Source organism: Miniopterus natalensis, chromosome 6 (assembly GCF_054644295.1).
Source record: "Miniopterus natalensis isolate mMinNat1 chromosome 6, mMinNat1.hap1, whole genome shotgun sequence".
Lineage (NCBI taxonomy): Eukaryota > Metazoa > Chordata > Mammalia > Chiroptera > Miniopteridae > Miniopterus > Miniopterus natalensis.
Window position 1 is genome coordinate 84,200,891 of NC_142086.1, and position 18,134 is coordinate 84,219,024.

The following is an 18,134-nucleotide window of genomic DNA, read 5'->3' on the forward strand; positions in this document are numbered from 1 at the left end:
AAAATTATCTTTATTGTTGAAAGTATTACAGGTGTCCCATTTTTTTCCCCCATCGACCCCTCTACTTCACTCCCACCCTCTCCCCAGGCCTTCACTCTATTATTGTCTGTGTCCATGGGTGATGCATGTATAAACAGAACTTCTTTGGTTAATCTCTTCACACCCCCAAACCCCTTTACTCTTCCATTTGAGATATGACCCTCTGTTGCATGCTTCATTGTCTCGGTCTATTTTGTTTGTCAGATTCTTTTGTTCATTAGCTTCTTCTTAAAAAAGACCCTTCAACATTCCATGTAATATGGGTTTGGTGGTGATGAACTCCTTTAGCTTTTTCTTATTTATGAAGTTCTTTATCTGACCTTCAGTTTTAAATGGTAGCTTTGCTGGGTAGAATAATCTTAGTTGTAGGTTCTTGCTTTTCATCACTTTGAATATTTCTTGCCACTCCCTCTGGCCTGCAAAGTTTTTGTTGAGAAATCAGCTGACAGTCTTATGCGTGCTCCCTTGTAGGTTACTAACTGCTTTTCTCTTGCTGCTTTTAAGATTCTCTCTTTGCCTTAACTTTTGGCATTTTAATTATCTTGGTGTAGGCCTCTTTGGGTTCCTCTTGTTTGGGACTCTCTGTGCTTCCTGGACTTTTAAGTCTGTTCCTTTCCCCAGGTAGGGGACATTTTCTGTCATCATTTTTAAAAATAGGTTTTCAATTTCTTGCTCTCTTTCTTCTCCTTCTGGTATTCCCATAATGCGAATGTTGGGCCGCTTGAAGTTGTCCCAGAGACTCCGTATATTATCTTGACATTTCTGGATTCTTTTTTCTTTTTGCTCTTCTGGTTGGGTGTTTTTCCCCCCTCATATTCCACATTGCCGATTTGATTCTCAGCATCCTCTACTCTACTGTTGATTCCCTGTAAATTATTCTTCATTTCTTTTGGTGTAAACTTCATTCCTGATTGGCACTTTATTATGTCATCGATGTTTTCACTAGTTTCCTTAATAGTCTTACTAAGATCCTTGAGCATCCTTATAACCATTATTTTGAACTCTGTATCTAGTAGCTTGCTTGGCTCCACTTCATTTAGTTCTTTTCCTGGTGGTTTCTTCTGTTCTTTCCTTTGTGACATGTTTCTTTGCCTCCGCATTTTGCTGCTTCCTGATGTTTGTTTCTGTGTATTAGGAAGAGCTGCTGTGTCTCCTGGAATTGGTAGAGTGGCTTTGTGTAGTAGGTGTCTGGTAGGGTGCAGTGACTCAGCCTCCTCAGTCACCTGAGCTGGGCCTTCTAGGTGCCCCCCTCTGTGGGCTGAGTGCACTGTCCTGTTGTAGTTGAGCCTTGGTTGCTATTAGCATCACTGGGAGGAATTAATCTCCAGGCCAGTTAGCTGTGAGGACCAGCTGCAACTACAGCCAAGAGCTGCTGTGCTGGAGACACCTCTGTGGAGAAGCAGGATTTACTTCAGTGGCGCTTTGGTGTTCACCGAGTCTGCCCCTTGAGTGTGTCACTAGTGGATGTGGTAGGGTTGTAATCCAGCGTGGTTGAAGCTGACCACCAGGTGCACTGTCTCTGGGGCCTCATGGGAGGTGCAAAGTCAGCCTCTGCCTATGTCTTGCCCAGGGCCACCCAGTATGAGCTACACAGCAATTTGGGCTTGGAGGTGTCCAGTAGAGGCCAAACTATGAATCAAATGCAGGGTGCTGCTAGTGCCAGGCCTGGGATCACTTATTGAGTGGTATGGGGCATGTGGACACTAGCTGCTGCTTGTTTGAGAGATTTTAGGAAAGTCCTAAGCATGAGGCTCGAGAGGCCAATTGCATAGAAAAGCCCCTGGAAATGGCTTGGATGAAGCTTGCAAGTAGGGAGGGGCGGGGGTCTCGGGGAATCACCGGGGCGGGGCCAAAGGTGTGAGTCAGATTCAGAGAAGTTGCCTGCCTGCTGGCTCTTTCGGGGGAACGCTGGTCAAAGGAGCAGTGGCCTCTGCCAGCTCTTCTGTCTGGAAGAAAGCTGCCCCTCCAGCTCTCACCCTGATCCCAGGCAAGTTAGTTCCTCCCTGAATTTCTCAGGTTCCTTTCAAGCTGCTGCCAGGCGCTGGGGCTGAGGGAGCGCATCTGAGCAAGTTCGTGCGTGGGCCCTTTAAGAGGAAAGCCTGGGGCTCCCGCATCCTCCCCATCCCTCAACCTCAATCCCCTTCAGTTTTCACAGCCCAAAGTTGTGGGACTTCTCTGGAGCCCTGGGCTGGGAGCCTGATATGGGGCTGGGACCCTCGCTCCTCCAGGAAACCTCCACCGCTGAGATGTCCTCCTGGTTTTAAACTGCGGCACCTGGGTGTGGGTCTGCAGCTTTGCAATCCAGCCCGGATTCTGTCCCGTGTCTCTACCCCTCCTACTGGTCTCAATGCTTCTTCATTTCCCTGGTTATAGGACTTCTGTTCAGCTAGATTTTAGGAGGTTCTGAATAATGGTTGTTGTGTATTTTAATTGTAAGTTTGATGTGGTTGTGGGAGACGGCAGGTACTGCGGTGACCTATGCTGCCTCCTTGTCTCCATTGGTGCTTTTTAAAGTGTCCCTGCATAAGATCAGGAGACTGGGGAATTGCCAGATTTGTTTTGCTAACTGTTTAACTGAGCTATTTGCATATGTATATATTGGAGATCAGTAGCCTAAAGCTATGGAGAAAGGGGTGGAATGTTAATAGAATGTTACTGTGTTTGAATGGGACCAGTTTTTGCCCTCAGGGTTCTAGAGCAGAGAGCAGAGGCACAGTCCATCCCTTTTAACCCTTCACCTCTGTACTCAAAACATCTGCCTCTAAACTCCCGGTATTTTTTCAAAGGCTAAGGTGCTTTCTGATTAGAATAAGCAGCAGACAGAGTTGCATATGCTTGCAGTATAGCCAGAAGCACCCAGGGCTCTGCATTTGCTGCTTGGCGATTAAAGAAGATTAAGCTTTTTCCCACATGCCTAAGATACTGAAGTTGTTAAATTTAAAACAAAGAGACTTACTTATTTTAATACTACAAACCAGAATACACTTCTTGAGCTGTTCTTAATCTCTTTTGAGTTTTTAATAGCAAATGTAAAATAATACTTATGTATCAAGCCCATTGTCAGAGGTAGAGATCCTTTTTAAGACAATCTTATCTTACTTTCAAGGAAAAAAGGCTGTAATTGCTGAAACCTGTTTCTTTGAAGGTTAACATTTTAAAAATGCATACTACTCTTTAGAAATAAAATGATTATTCCTTTTATCCCCTCAGAGCCTACACACCTAATTCATCAGCACCTGCATTTAGTGCTTCACTTAACTTTGTAGAGACTGAAAGAGATTCCAGAAAAACCAACCACGAAATGGCAAACGGTGGTAATCAGAATCTAAAGGTAAGCTCAGTTAAAAACTAAAAATTATTTCCTGTATAGTCAGTCTCATATTTTTGCAATAATATTTGGTGATAATGGAAACTAAATATTTTGTTGATACAAACTTTTTTTGGCCTATGGATATGAAGAGAATGATTCTGTCTTTTAATAAATAATTGGGCTACCTCTTATAACTACATACAAATAATATTTCATTGTCACAGAATATTTTTTGCAATCACTTTTGTATCTTTTCAAACTTTTTTTCTAAATTTCGTTTTATACTTGGATGGTTATCTTTGTATGCTCTCAATCAGTTACTTGGGAATGAGTGATAGTGTTGTCTGGTGGCCAGTTTACACCACCCTTTACAATGTTTTGGGTTTTTCTTTTCCTCTCTTTTCTTTTTTGCAATCTTTGTGGCTTCCTGGCATTGCACCAGCCCATCCACCCAATTTGTGCCAAGCCATGCTGAACCTGGGGGCACCCACCTCATCCCTGTATCTGCCCAAGGTGTTTCTGATGCCTCTGCTGCTCCTCCTGGTGGCCCAAGCCCTTGATTCATTGCTGTGCTCAGCTGAACCTTTGTCTGATGGCTTCTTAGGGCACCGCTAGGACTCCAGTCTGGCTTTGGGATCAGGGTCCCAGACCATTTGTATCTGAGTTTTTCTCTGAACTAGAGTGTACTCAAAACTGAGCAGATGCCACCAAGTCCACATTTATATTCCTCCCTGGGGGGAAAAGGAAATGGTGTTTTGGGTTAGATGGGTAGTAGACATTGGAGGGAACTTCTCAACCACCTTATAGTTCTTTTGTTGTTAATAATGAAAATCTCTAAGAGGCCGTGTTCAGTGAGGGGGAGAGGAGCCTACAGAAAGATGTGAAAGAATTGATTCAGTGCAGACACTCACTAAATAGCTGCCCTGTCTGCCCTCAGGCTAACTGGTCATCATCTCAGCGTTAGTTACTTTGTTTATTCATTTAGGTTTAGTAACCACCTAGGTGTTTTAGGCGCTTGAACACATTCTGTTATAGTCTATTTTATTATTTAGCTTTTAAATTCTTCATGGCTCTTTTTTTTTGAAACTTCTCACTAATTTTATTTTCGTGGGTAGGTGGTAGATGAAGCTTTGAAGGTAGATGATTGTGACTGTCATCCTGAATTTCTACCACCGTCAGGTGAGTGCTTTCCTTTCGTAAACTGTTGCTGAGTCAGTGTAGTGTTGTCTGCACTTCTGTGTCCCAAGTTCGCACAAGCCTCACTCTCCCTTGTTCTCCGTTTACTTGTCAGGGCTTCTGTGTTCAAACATTGTTTTTTTCAAATCAATACACAAGTCTCTTCATGGCATTTAATAAATCTGATTTTGGAACTCCAAATAAAAGTACTGGAAAGGAAAGATGAAACTCTTCTTGGTTTGCTATCTAATTTCCATTAGGCCAGTGTTTTTCAACTTTTATATCATTATCTCCCCCCAGCCAAGCAGCTTTTTTAGACCTTTTTTCCCTAATTGCCTCCCCATGAAATTTATTACCACAGATAATATATATCTGTTCGTGTACTGTATGTACATCTCTGCTTTATATACAGGATGAGGCAAAAGTTGGTTTACAGTTCGTATGGAAAATACAATAATAAATAATAATACAAGAATAGGCTCTGTTTTGTGTACTCAGAACTGTAAACCTACTTTTGCCTCGCTCTGTTGAAAAGGTAGATTTTTTTTCATTTCCCAATAACCACTTTTTACCCTGTTGGGGGTGATGGCACCTCTGCTGAGAATGGGTGCTTTAGGCTAATCCTAGTGTATTTTAAATTGTCTGCTTAGTGCATGTGTTTGTGTAGCAAGCAGGCAGACACAGCAGCACCTCACTGATTTGGCATTTGGGAAAGGAAGGGCCCAGAGAAGCATGAATATTCACTCTTCATTTACTTGTCAGTCTCCCTTAATACTACCAGATTTTGATGGAAATCATTTGAAAGTGGATTACATGATTCCCTGCCTTTTAAGCATTGTTTAAGAAAGTACAGAATTTCATGATGACTCAAGATGGTTGTTGTTATACACAAGTTTTTTTATCTCCATCTTTCATGTGTTCCTTCTAGGGTTCTTACAGGGAGATTGTGACCTAGTTAGTGATCCTGGTGCCGTCTTTTCAGTGTTTTGCTTCTGACAGCCATTTCTGTCATCTGTTGCTTGCAGTTCTGTCTTCTCTCAGAGTCCCATGCCACATATCCAACCACTTCCTACTGGGCATTTCCATTTGGTTAGCACATCGGCAAAATTATAAAGATGGGAAGCTCAGGTGACTGTCTTTACCCGATGTAACTCTAATAGCACATGAAAAATCTCTGATCATAAAACTTCTTTTTGGAAAACAGCTTTTAATTTATTGCTATTTCTTAGGCCATTATCATCACACAGTACATTTAAATAAATAATTTAAATACCATCCACACTTGAGCATCTACATTTGGTAGAAGAAATTGAGGTCCCTGGGTCAGGGTTCAGGAGTTCTGCTTCAGGTCACACAGCAGAAATCAAACTAGAATCCTTCTGCTTTTTTAGAAGCCTCTTCTGCTTTCTGAGACCACCAGAACCAGCTCAGGCTCTCATCCCGTCCTTAACATATGGCCTCTAACTTGCCTCTGCTGTCTCTCCCCAAAGCTTCCATCAAATCCACCTGTCCCTATTGCTCTGTTCTTCTCTGCACAGCTTTGCACATCTGTCCCCTGCCCAGAAGTGCACATGGGCTCCCTCCTCCCAGGAGACAAAGGCTGAGCTCACAGAGCTGGAGAAGTGAGTGGAAGCACGGGGCCCATAACACTCTTCCCAGCCTGCCCTAGCTGCCCTTTTCCAACCTGTCCTTTCTAAACTTGTCAGTTCACACAGGTTTACTTGGTGCTTCTTAAAATGAACTCTGCTCTTGGGTTTGGCCCATTCTATCTGACTCTTACTTGTTCTTAAAGCCAAACACAAATGCTGCATCCCCACTAATGCTCTTCCTAGCCACTTCCCAGTGATTTCTCCCTTCTGTCAATAACAGCACAGTATCTTCTTTTCTTCTTACTGGGGATTGTTTAATTATTGCAGTGACTATTTCTTCCCATCTGATTGTGAACTACCTGAGAATATAAACTATAGCCTGTATCTCTGTATATATTCTAGGCCTGCATAATAATAATAATTATAATTTATAATAACTTTATAGCACACATAGACAGACATCATCAGTAGGTTCTTTTTTCGCTTACCTGTTTGTAGTTACGCTCACAATATGGAGGCTTCCTTGCTTTATTATTCAATTTACATATTTTTATTATTTTACTTTCAGGCTCATAGATTTTTATATCCAGATTTCAGGAACAAATAACTTTGTATTCGCAGGTCAGCCTTCAAAACATAAAGGAAAACAAAAATCTCGAAACAATGAATTGGAGCTCAGGTATGTTTTTTATCTAAGGCTTTTTGTTCTTCCCCGCTAATGTCTTCCTTCCAAGAAAAAAAGAAAAAAATCTCTTTCATTATGTTGAGTACTAAAATCCCTTTCAGATATCAAAGGCATGTTTTTTTGAGAGGGTCATTTTTGACTAAAGAATTATGAATTTGGGGAGAAACGGTATATAGTAATATTTCAGTTCAGGAGCTTGTGACTCTCCATTTACTCCGTGTGTAAAATGATCTTCGGTAAATGTATTCTTTTCTTTACATAAGCAGACTTTTATTTTTAAATAATTCAAAACACTTTTCTCTTTTAGTTCTGGTTCACAAGGGAGTTTACCAGCAGATTTGAAAAGCATCTTGGAGAAACAGTTTTCTAAATCTTCCAGAGCTGCACACCAGGTAAAGGAAAGGCTTTTCTGATGGAAAAAGCAAACGAAACAAAACATTTTTCACAAAACTAATCATGTACAGCTCTAAGATTTGTTTTTTCATAACTTTATTTGTGGACATATAATTTAATATGTTATTGCTAAGAAACCAAACTATCACTAATTTAGATACTAACTTTTCAGTTATGTTAACCAGAGATTTAAGTGGTGGTTGACACTGCAGAATTGTTTGCTTCCTAAAGGTTTAACAGGAAGGTGTGGTTTTCGTTTTGTTTGTTTTTGCAGGATTTTGCTAATATAATGAAAATGCTGAGGAGCTTGATCCAGGACGGTTACACAGCTCTGCTGGAGCAGCGGTGCCGGAGTGCTGCCCAGGCCTTCTCGGAGCTGCTTAACGGCTTAGATCCTCAGAAAATAAAGGTAGGATTGCCGTCCCCTAACCTGTTCATCAGTGCTGATGCGCCTGTCTGCTAACTTGGCTGTCTTGTGTGCTGTTGCTCTCCAGATGCATGTGGAAGAGAACCAGGGTTTTAACTTCACTGTTATCAGTGCCCCTTTGACCTTGCCGAGATGGCCTGAATCTGGCAGGTTACACTCAATATGTGACCCAGGGTCAGACTTCTTTGCTCTCTAGTTGGTGTTCATTTGAACTTCTGGCCTTTTCTCTTGATAAAGTACTAAATCAAGGATTTGGACTAGTTTTAGTCACATCTTTTTGTTCAGAAAGAAAGTATGAGCTAGGTAAATAGTTCATGCACGGTTCTGAGAGCAAATGTCTCCAGTTGTCACTATTACCCACTTACATGCAAAAGAGAATAACTTTAGTTATTCTCATCTGTTACAAACCACACCTTTAAGAAACTCTGAGACAGTGAGTCTGTGTTTTAAATACCTGACAGCAGTATATCTTTGCAAAATATATTTTCTAATTCTGTTTGGCCTTTATCCCTGTCATAGTGATTAGTGAGATTTTATTACACCTTTTCTGTTGTGGCTGTGATGCAAATTGGGCAGAATTATCTTCAGATTTTTAACTGCTACGTTTTTCTTGACAGCAATTGAACCTGGCCATGATTAACTATGTCTTAGTGGTCTACGGACTTGCTATTTCTCTCCTTGGGATAGGACAGCCTGAGGTAAGATTTGTAACAGAAATAATAACTTAAATATGCCATTGATTTTAGAAGATTTGTAAACATAGTTGTTTCTCCTTATGGGCTTATTTCCATCTGCATACTTTCTGGTTATTTTTTTCTGAAATACTTGTTTAGTTTGTATTGTTGTTTTAAAAGAAAATTTAGTTTGTGTTCCCATTAGAAAAAAGTTATGTCAGACAACCAGTGGAAATCTACTTTTTATTTGTATAGAAAATAAAGGATCTAATGATAGATTTCAGAAACATGTTGAGGGAAAAGGGCAAGTTGGAGACCATAAACATTGTAGTACCACTTATGTACTATTTGGAAAACATACATCAAAATAGTGTGTATTGCTTATGGGTGTCTGTGCATCTTGTAAAAGTTACAAGCATGGACTAAGCCCTACATCGAATTTAAAATAATGGTTGCATTTAGTGATGGAAAAAAGGAAGTTAGCAGAGAGACTTTATTTCTTTAAAAAAACTAAAAAAACGATAATATCTCTTTGTTCTGGGTGGTATTTTCTTATTTTCTTGACTTTAGTGTTTCCGTAACCACATAGTTATATGTTGCTTTCCACGGTTTTAAGTTTTTGATAAAGGTTGAAATGGCTTTAGAATTACCTCAGGTGTAATATATCCTTGAATAATTATAAAGGCAGTGTTTATTAAAATACATTTCATTTTCAAAATTGAGCTATCAGCTATTAAAGTGTGTATACATTTTTGGGAGGATACCCTGTACTTTTTAGATTGTTCGAGATGAAGTTCATAACCCGAATTCTTTTATTCTTGGCAAAGTAATAATAAATACCTTGTCTTTTACTTTATTGGAATTGAAGAGATAGTTTATTATATTTGTGATTTACTTTGAAGTAGTGAGCCTGTGTTGCTCAGTGGTTGAGCGTCCACCTAGGAACCAAGAGGTCATAGTACAATTTCCGGTCAGGGCACATGCCCTTGTTGTGGGCTCGATCCCCAGTGGGGCATTCAGGAGGCAGCTGATTGATGATATTTCTCTCCCATCGATGTTTCTATCTCTCTATCCCTCTTCCTTCCTCTCTAAAAATCAATAAAACCATATTTAAAAAAAAAAAAGAAAAGAAAAAAACTGTTATGATAGAAATTGAATCTTAAAAAGAATTTCTTTCAGAGTAACTCTAGAAGGAAGCGATATTTACTCCAGTACAGCCCTTGCTTAAAACATGTTTGGAATGCCCCCTTTGCAACTGGCCTCAAAGCTTCTCCATTTTGTAGTGACATTTCTTTTTTCACCCACGATGGGGTTAGCAGTATTGCCTAGAGCTTAGGTCTTTGGATTTTTTTCAAAAAAAAAAAAAGTATGGAAGGCACAGATTTTTCCACAGTTGAGAATATTCAAAAGAACATATTTAAGCTCTGAGAAGCTATTGCTAAAGAGCTGGTTTTAAGGTTGAGCATTTGTCTTATGCCACAAAGCATGTGGCAACATCACTGGCATGCCTGTGCTCCCAAGGGGGCAGCACTCAACCAGGATATATGCACGGTGTCTTTGCATCCAAATCAGTCTTTTCACCATGAAGTCACACTATGTGGTGTTCGCCAGCACCCCGGGCCCTCTGTGTGTGTTAGTAAATGCTCATCTGGTTGGTGGTCTGGTGTGTTCATTGCTGCTTTTCATTCTGGAGCTGGGTCACTATGGATGTAAAATATTGTCACAATTTATACAATTGCTAAGAAAATGAAATCTAGAAGGTGTAATTTTGCCAAAGAAATTTTGGACAGATAGTTCTTTCTAATGTTGCACAAAAAGAATCAGCCTTCAGGTAAAATCACTTCCAGCATTTCTTTTTTCTGTAAGTGATCATTGTTTTTATTGCTATTGAAGGAATTATCTGAAGCTGAAAACCAATTTAAGAGGATGATTGAACACTACCCCAATGAGGGACTTGATTGCTTGGCCTACTGTGGAATTGGAAAAGTATACCTTAAAAAAAACAGGTTAGTAGAAACCATCTCGTTTACGCTCTAGGCTGGTAACTCATTCAAAGTCTAAAGTGTGATGATCCCTTTTCTGGAATTATTTTGTTATCCTTTCTGTGACACACTATTATAATTGTGTTCACTTTGAGGACTGGCATTGAATATCGATATTAAAGTAAGGGCATTCACATCAGTTCCTAACACTTCCTAATTTTGAATCTAGTAAGAAATTCAATAACAGAGTAATTTGACACAAAGTGTTTTTTATTTTATCTTTTGGTATCTGTTATTTGAAATGGTCGCTGAATTGATATAAATTAATGCTTTACAAGTCTGATTGTTTAATTTTTTGGGTTAAATATCTATTTCCCAAAAAAACTGTTTGAAGATGGTCTTAATGCAAGGTACATATATGTTCAAAAACACCATGAGTTAGGAATAAAAATCTCTTCTCTGAATTTATTATTACAGTTGTAGTTCTTACTCAAAGTTTAGTATGTTGCTGTTCCCCAAATTGCCATATGAACCTTAGGGGATAGGATTATGCCTTGAGCTTTAAAAAAGTATCTCCCTATTTCTGGCCCTCGTACCCAGTATGATGTAGGTATGTTAGATTATAAAGAAATAATGGTTGAATGATTATCATTTATAACTTTTAGTTATCTTAAGTTTTCATCTAGTTTTTTAGAGGAAATTTTATCAGACCATTGGTACTCTTGGGAATCCAGTCTTAGAGTGTGCCTAGAACCTTTTTTATAGATTCGTAAAGATTGAAGAAAGTTCTTTTACTTCCTGCAGTTACTGTCTGGCCAGGCTAACCTATATTAAGAATCAGGTGAGATAGGAGAAGTAAGGGTTTAGTATTCTGTGAAGCAATAGTAAATGAAGTTAATTTCAGTGTTTAGCGTCAACTGTATAGGGCATACCTGGGTAATGCAGTGGTCACACACAGATAGTCTTAAGGTCTAGAAAAATAGCATAAATGTGTGAAGTCATTGGTATTGTGATAAATTAAAAAGTCTGCCATGTTGAAAGGCATTTACATTTTAATTTAAAAATAATATGGTATGGGGTTCAGTGTCTAATGTGTTGTTTTTTGCCATTATAATGTGCAGTTTCTGGTTTAATGTCCCGCTGTTTATAACTGTCTAGATGGTAGGTGGTGATGAGTATCACAGGCAAAAATAAGTTTTTAAATTGGGAAATCATGTTAAGATTGGAGAAAACAGGAAAAACCCTCTTTTGTCTCTAGTCTGAAGAGAAGAAGAAAGACTTGGTTAACTTTATAATCCAGTATTTTCGTATCTTTTGTTTAATGGACTGTGAGAATCCATTGACGTTATTTTTTTAAAACCATAAATCAGATTAGATTAAAACATTTCATATTTATAGTTAAAACAATTTACATACATATTTGTTCTGTTAAAAAAATTCACTGCCTTATGGTTGAAGAAAGATACCCAGAATACACTATCTCTTTAAAAATTTTTCAGCAGGGCGATTTTTACTTATAGATGTCCTAATAAAGTCAAGTTTATTTTTTTTAATTATTATTTTTTAATATATCTTTATTGATTTCAGAGAGAGGAAAAGAGAGGGAGAGAGAGAGAGAGAAACATCAATGATGAGAGAGTCATTGATCGAGCCCGCAACCCGGGCATGTGCCCTGACTGGGAATCGAACCCCAATCGTCTGGATCCCAGGTTGACACTCAATCGCTGAGCCACGCCCGGCTGGGCATAAAGTCAAGTTTAAAAAAAAAGAATTTTCCTATTTATGGTTAATGAGTTGAAGTGGAGGGTTGCCGTTTCTCTACAAGAATCTAGTTTAATTAGCTTAGTAGATGATACATAAAAATGGAACAAGATTGTTCTATTTTTGTTCTAATTGTTGGAAACTTTAAAAAAATAAGTTACAACTTTAAAAGAACTAGTGTACACCTACCATAATAAAGCCAGTACCCAGGCAGATTTGTGTTTAATTTATATTACTTTTAATAAGCAAACAACAGTAAAGAAATACAGGTTACATTGACTATTTCTATGCAGTGATTTATTAGACGTACTCTTACAATTTAGCTTGAAATCTCTGACTTTTATTGTGAGAATGAAAATTCATGTCACATCTTTTAATACTTTTCATAATTATGACTAGGTTTCTAGAAGCTCTTAATCACTTTGAGAAAGCAAGAACCTTGATTTTTCGACTACCTGGAGTGTTAACTTGGCCCACAAGTAATGTGGTTATTGAAGAGACTCAGCCAGGGAAAATAAAGGTAACCATTTATTTCTGCAGAAAGCTTCTTACTAACTATAAAAGCCCATCTGCACTGACTGACTCTAGTGTCAGAAGACAGAGAGGAGCATTCTGTCTTTGACTCCCCCACAGGCATTTCCCCTTTAAAGACTAGTGAGAATTACTGACATTTACTAAATGTTTTCTATGTGCCAGTCACACACCTGCCATATGGTATTACCTTTAATCCTCACAGAAGTCCTACCGGATGAGTACTATGATTTCTCCCATGTTATGGAGGGGGGATTAAGTTTAGAGAGGTTAAGTAATGAACTCAAGGTTAAAGAGCTAGGAAACGGTGGAGCTGGGACTTGAATCAAGCATTCTGACTTCAGTGTGCATTATTAAGCAGAGGGTATGCTGGCCTTCAGAAAGGCACATCAGCGTTTCATAGTTGCTATAGTTACTGACATGGTATTTGAAGACTGAGAAAGTATAAATTTAGTCTTATATCTAGAACCATAAGGTGCTTTGCTAGTTTTTGAAAGACTAAATTCTGTGTGAATTGACTGGAATATAGGCCTTTAGTTGTGGTGAACCCTGTCATGTACTCAGAACTTGCTTTTGACCAAAACTTTTTAAAAGCACAGGGATCAACTCTTACAACTCAATAATAAAAAGACAACTAATCTAATTAAAAAGTAGCCAAAGGATGTGAATAGACATGTCTGTCAAGAAGTTATACAAATAGCCAGTGAGTATGTGAGTGGTGTTCAACAACATTAGCTGTCAGAGAAATACAAATTAAAACCAAGTGAGATACTACTTCACATTCACTAGTATGGTTATCATAAAAAAGGCAGCGAATAACAAGTGTTGACAAGGATGTGGAGAAATCAGAACCCTCGTACATTGGTGGTGGGCATTTAAAGTGGTGCGGCTGCTTTGGAAAATAATTTTGTCTGGCACTTCCTCAGTGAGTTAAAGAATGAGTTACCATGTGGCCCAGCAATTCCACTCCTAGATCTATACAGAGAAAGAAGTCACATGTTCTCACGAAAACTTGTACATGAATGTTCATAGCAATGTTACAGTAGTCAAAAAGTGTCCATCACCTGATGAATGGTTAAATAAAATGTGGTCTGCTTATACAACTGAATGTTAGTCACAGAAAGGAATGAAGTACTGACACATGCTAAACATGAATGAACCTCGAAAGCATTATTCTAAGTAAAAGAAGCTAAACACAAAAGGCTACAAATTGTAGGATTCCATTTATATGGAATCTCTGGAATAGGCAAATCTACATAAAGAAAGAAAGTAGACTAGTGGTTGTGAGGAGCTAGGGATTGGGAAATAGGGAGGGATTGCTAATGGTTATGGGGTTTTTTCTTGGGTGATGAAAATGTTGTAAATTTAGATTGTGGTAATGGTTGTGCAACCCTGTGAATATACTAAAAACACACTTTAAATATGTGAAGTGTATGGTATGTGAATGATATCTCACTGAAGCTGGTATTAAAAAAATAAAACATGAGTAGCTGTGTTTTCCTCTTTATACTAGATTGGGATGGAGGCATGGGAACTATTGATAACAAAACCCAACTCTGGGTGTGGGGCATGAGTCTCTTGGAGGCTGAGAAGCAGTGGGATAATTCTTCAGGGAAAGAACAAGCACAGGTGGCAGGGATTCTGGGAGTAGGTGCATGAGCATGCTGGGGTCCTAGGTGAAGTGCCGTTGGGAAGCAGGAGAATAGTAGCATCCTAAGTAAGGGTTTTTCTACTTTATTTAACTCCCTCAGAGTGCTTAAAGGAGATTTCTAAGAGCTATATATTATAAAATGAGGTTTGATGGTTGTAACAGGATAAGAGTTTGATTCTGACTTTGAAATTCTAAATTTTTTTTTTAGTCTTTGCACTCCCCCCCCGCCATCCCATTCTCTCTTGACATGTCTCTGTATTAACCTCCATTAAAAAGTGGTATGTAATTTGTTCTTGGCTACAAAACATTTAGTTATTCCTAGGCTGAAAATATTTTGACAGCAAGAGGTTATTGAAATCACAAGCATTTTGATTGATGAATTAGTTAATATAGCAGTATTTTTTTGTGTTTTTTTTGTTTTGTTTTAGAGTGTCTTAGAGAAATTTATTGAAGAATGCAGGTTCCCTCCTGTGCCAGATGCTGTTTGTTGCTATCAGAAGTGCCATGGATATTCCAAAATCCAGATATACATAACAGATCCAGACTTTAAGGTAAATAATGAATGCACATTAGGACAGTAACTTGCACAGTTGAGCTTTAAAGTGAATTCAGAACAAATCCTGTAATTAAAGGCACCCAAGTTCTCTAGCTTGCCCGTATTTTAATATCCTGTTGGCTACTCCTTCCCCTGGACTTCTTTAGGTCCGCATCATTTCACATGGGAACCCAGAGCCGCTGAAATTAACACCAAGGGCAGGGTGGTGACCTGAGAAGGCAGGCTGCCTAATTCCCTTTCCCCTTTCTAGCCACTGTGTCAAAAACTGCCTGTTCCTAGGAGATCAGGAAACAAAATGAGGTTATTTCCTCTGATTAGTTGCAGTTCTAATCTCTTGTAAAATCTGACTCCAAGAATCTAAAGGCCATTGTGATCACTGAATTGGCTCTCCGAAACCTAAGCTTGAGACCAAGTCTGCATTTAAGTGAGTGAATAAGTTACTGAGCCTTAGTTTATTCAAGAAGATAATGGCTGCCCATTGTGGCACTGTCCCTGATCAGAGCAGATGAAATAATGTTTATAAAATATTTTATACATCGTAAAGGACAGTGCAACTGTAAGCTGTGAAAATGAGTATGTCAGTCAAGCTCTCGCACTGGGCATTCTGGGGTACAGAAGGGAATGTGACGTCTAGTTATGTCTGCCAGGTGAATGTACACATTGGGAGTGAGAGAATGTTTGTGAGAAAGAGAAGGGGGGTGGGGAGAAGATGCCTTAAAATGTGAATTAAAAAAATTTTTAAACCCCCAGGGTTTTATACGAATCAGCTGTTGCCAGTACTGCAAAATAGAATTTCACATGAACTGTTGGAAGAAGTTAAAAACAACCACCTTTAATGATAAAATTGACAAGGTAAGGCTAATAAGATTGTCTGGATTTTTTGTTTTAACATGTTTCTGTTGATTTCAGAGAGAAGGGAGAGAGAGAGAAATATCAGTGGTAAGAGAGAGTCATTGATCTTTAATGCCCCCTGTGGGGATTGAACCAGCAACCAGGTATGTACCATAACTGGAATGGAACTGTGACCTCCAGGTTCATGGGTCGACACTCAACCACTGAGCCACACTGCTGGCCTGTCTGGATTTTTTAGTATGCTTATTGTATGTTAATTTTTTCCCCCCTGAGACACTTAAGAGAATGTCTTAAATGAATATAAATTTCTTCTTGTGCATTCTAGACATAATCAGAAAGTTTTAAATTAAAACTTCAGTAGTAAAGCGGAAAATCAGTTTTTGTTTTTATTTAGTACAAGTATAAGGGCAATAACCATAAATATCTTCAACATATTATTTAACCAACTTTTTCATTGGAATGTTATGATCAAAAATAAAAATTTTAATGTCTAATTGTAAAATTTAGGTCTTAAATTATGCACTGACAATTTTAGTCCTTCAGGGATCTTTCATTTACTTCAAAGTTATGATGTAGATTTGGGGTCTCAAATTTTTTTTTCTACCAAAATTTGATGAGATAATTTGTACTAAGGAATCAAGTTAAATTTTATACTGCCACTTCTCATTGGGGTTTCTCTTAATTAGCAAGATAATGATGTTAATTATCATTAGCTAGGTATACTTTCTGAGAAGGCACAGTTTTAAAATCTTACTTGTATTCATAGAATTTGTTTGTGATTCATATAAGTAGGGACTTAAAAAGAAAAAAAAAGGCACCTTTTTCTACACTGCATAGCCTCATGTAAACCCCTATCTTTATTGGGGGGAAAATAAGGTGGTGTGCTCGATGCCTGTTAGCAATAGGAATTATACAGGTTTGGTAGAGACAAATTCTCACATTTTATACCTTTTCTTGACATAGTTAACTGGAGATATCATGATATGACCAAATAGCTATTGCTGTTGTCACTTCTGCTATGTTTTTGACTTACCTTAATTGAATTTCTCCGTGCACATTCCCTTAGTGGTCTTAACCATTCCCATGGGTTGAGATATGCCCTCTGTAAATTAGCTTTCACCAGGATATATGAAGGAATATACAACCCAAATATCTCATGACTACAATGAGAGAGTTTCATCTTGCTTATATCACTTCCCTGAAGTTCTGCAGCTGTTGGCCAGGATTGGGTTGTAGCCGCTCTAGTCTCTGTGGCTGTGTTTTTGTATCTGAATTGAGGTTGCCTGGAACATGTTCTTGTGGCAGAGGGTAAAAATCAAGGGCCAGTCCATTCAGTGTTTCTTAAAGCTTTTGCTGGGACATAGTATACATCGTGTCAGCTCTCCTTGGGTTGACCGAAACAAGTCATGTGGTCAACCCTATAGCAGATACTGCTTCTGTAGGGAGGCTCTGAAAATCACATGGCAATGAGCAGGGGCTTTCAGTGCCTCCCTGAAGGAGGTTTTTGACCATATTTTAACTGATCCTGATGGTTAAAATGGTATACGTGTATAGACTTATTCTGATATATAGCACTTTTTTTTTTCAATCAAATAGGATTTTCTACAAGGAATTTGTCTTACACCTGACTGTGAAGGTATCATTTCTAAGATTATCATCTTCAGCAGTGGTGGTCAAGTTAAATGTGAAGTAAGTATCTAAGGGGAAATCTTATTAAATTGATAATGAGAATGCTTATACCTTTTAAAGCATGATTTAAATTTCTGGAAGTTGTACAGTTTGGATCTTGTCTTTTCCAGGAAACAAACAGTTACTTCATTTCAGACAGTATAGGAGCTATTAGGATGGGAGAATGCCTCTTTGCAATGAAGGATTCTTACATTCTTTTATTTCCTAACAAGTAAAGGAGGCTTTTACATTTTCGTTTTACTGTTGTTACTCTTTTTATAATGTTGTTTTCTTTACCCCCAGTAAACTTCTGGGTATTTGTGGGGTGGGGATCCTTAGGGAGGTGAAGAGGGTCTTGAGGGTCTTGAACAGTTACATTTAACTGTTCAATATGGAGGTGGCAGGAGTGGATTGTTGTAATGATATTTGTAGTTTATTTGATCTCTGCTTGCTTTTAATTTTAAAAAAATTTCTTGCTAAAGTGCATCTACTCTCTTGTTCCTCTTTTCAGTAAATTGTTTTGCTAAAGTTTTCTGGGCTTTTGTCTGGGTCAGAACATCATCACTGTTCTTTGACAGATTGACCATTGACTGTGTGTGCTTGTGAAATGCTTGTTGCTTGTGGTTTTGTGCTTTATGTCATGGGCGTATGAGACAAATTTTGGATGTCTTTGTTTTATTTAAAGTTTGAACACAAGGTCGTAAAAGAAAAGGTTCCTTCAAGACCTATTCTGAAACAGAAATGTTCTAGGTAAGATTTTTAACAATGAGTAGCTTAATGATGTCTTTTACAATATAATTCTGTTAAATGCAGGTTTCTAAATCATGCTATTTTTTGAAT

General features: G+C 38.4%; 1 protein-coding gene across 6 annotated transcripts in view; it reads left to right on the forward strand.

Moving 5' to 3' along the window:
- Nucleotides 1–18,134, forward strand: part of TTC3 (tetratricopeptide repeat domain 3) — a 96,127-nt gene that overhangs the window by 40,658 nt on the left and 37,335 nt on the right. For all 6 annotated transcript variants that reach the window (XM_087818405.1, XM_087818404.1, XM_087818406.1 and 3 more), the window contains 12 exons: nt 3,250–3,370; nt 4,465–4,528; nt 6,736–6,793; nt 7,107–7,191; nt 7,467–7,601; nt 8,237–8,317; nt 10,187–10,299; nt 12,436–12,556; nt 14,647–14,769; nt 15,525–15,626; nt 17,223–17,315; nt 17,980–18,044. In XM_087818405.1, the coding sequence (XP_087674531.1) occupies nt 3,250–3,370; nt 4,465–4,528; nt 6,736–6,793; nt 7,107–7,191; nt 7,467–7,601; nt 8,237–8,317; nt 10,187–10,299; nt 12,436–12,556; nt 14,647–14,769; nt 15,525–15,626; nt 17,223–17,315; nt 17,980–18,044 (1,161 nt within the window). The remainder of the gene's footprint in view (nt 1–3,249; nt 3,371–4,464; nt 4,529–6,735; nt 6,794–7,106; nt 7,192–7,466; nt 7,602–8,236; nt 8,318–10,186; nt 10,300–12,435; nt 12,557–14,646; nt 14,770–15,524; nt 15,627–17,222; nt 17,316–17,979; nt 18,045–18,134) is intronic.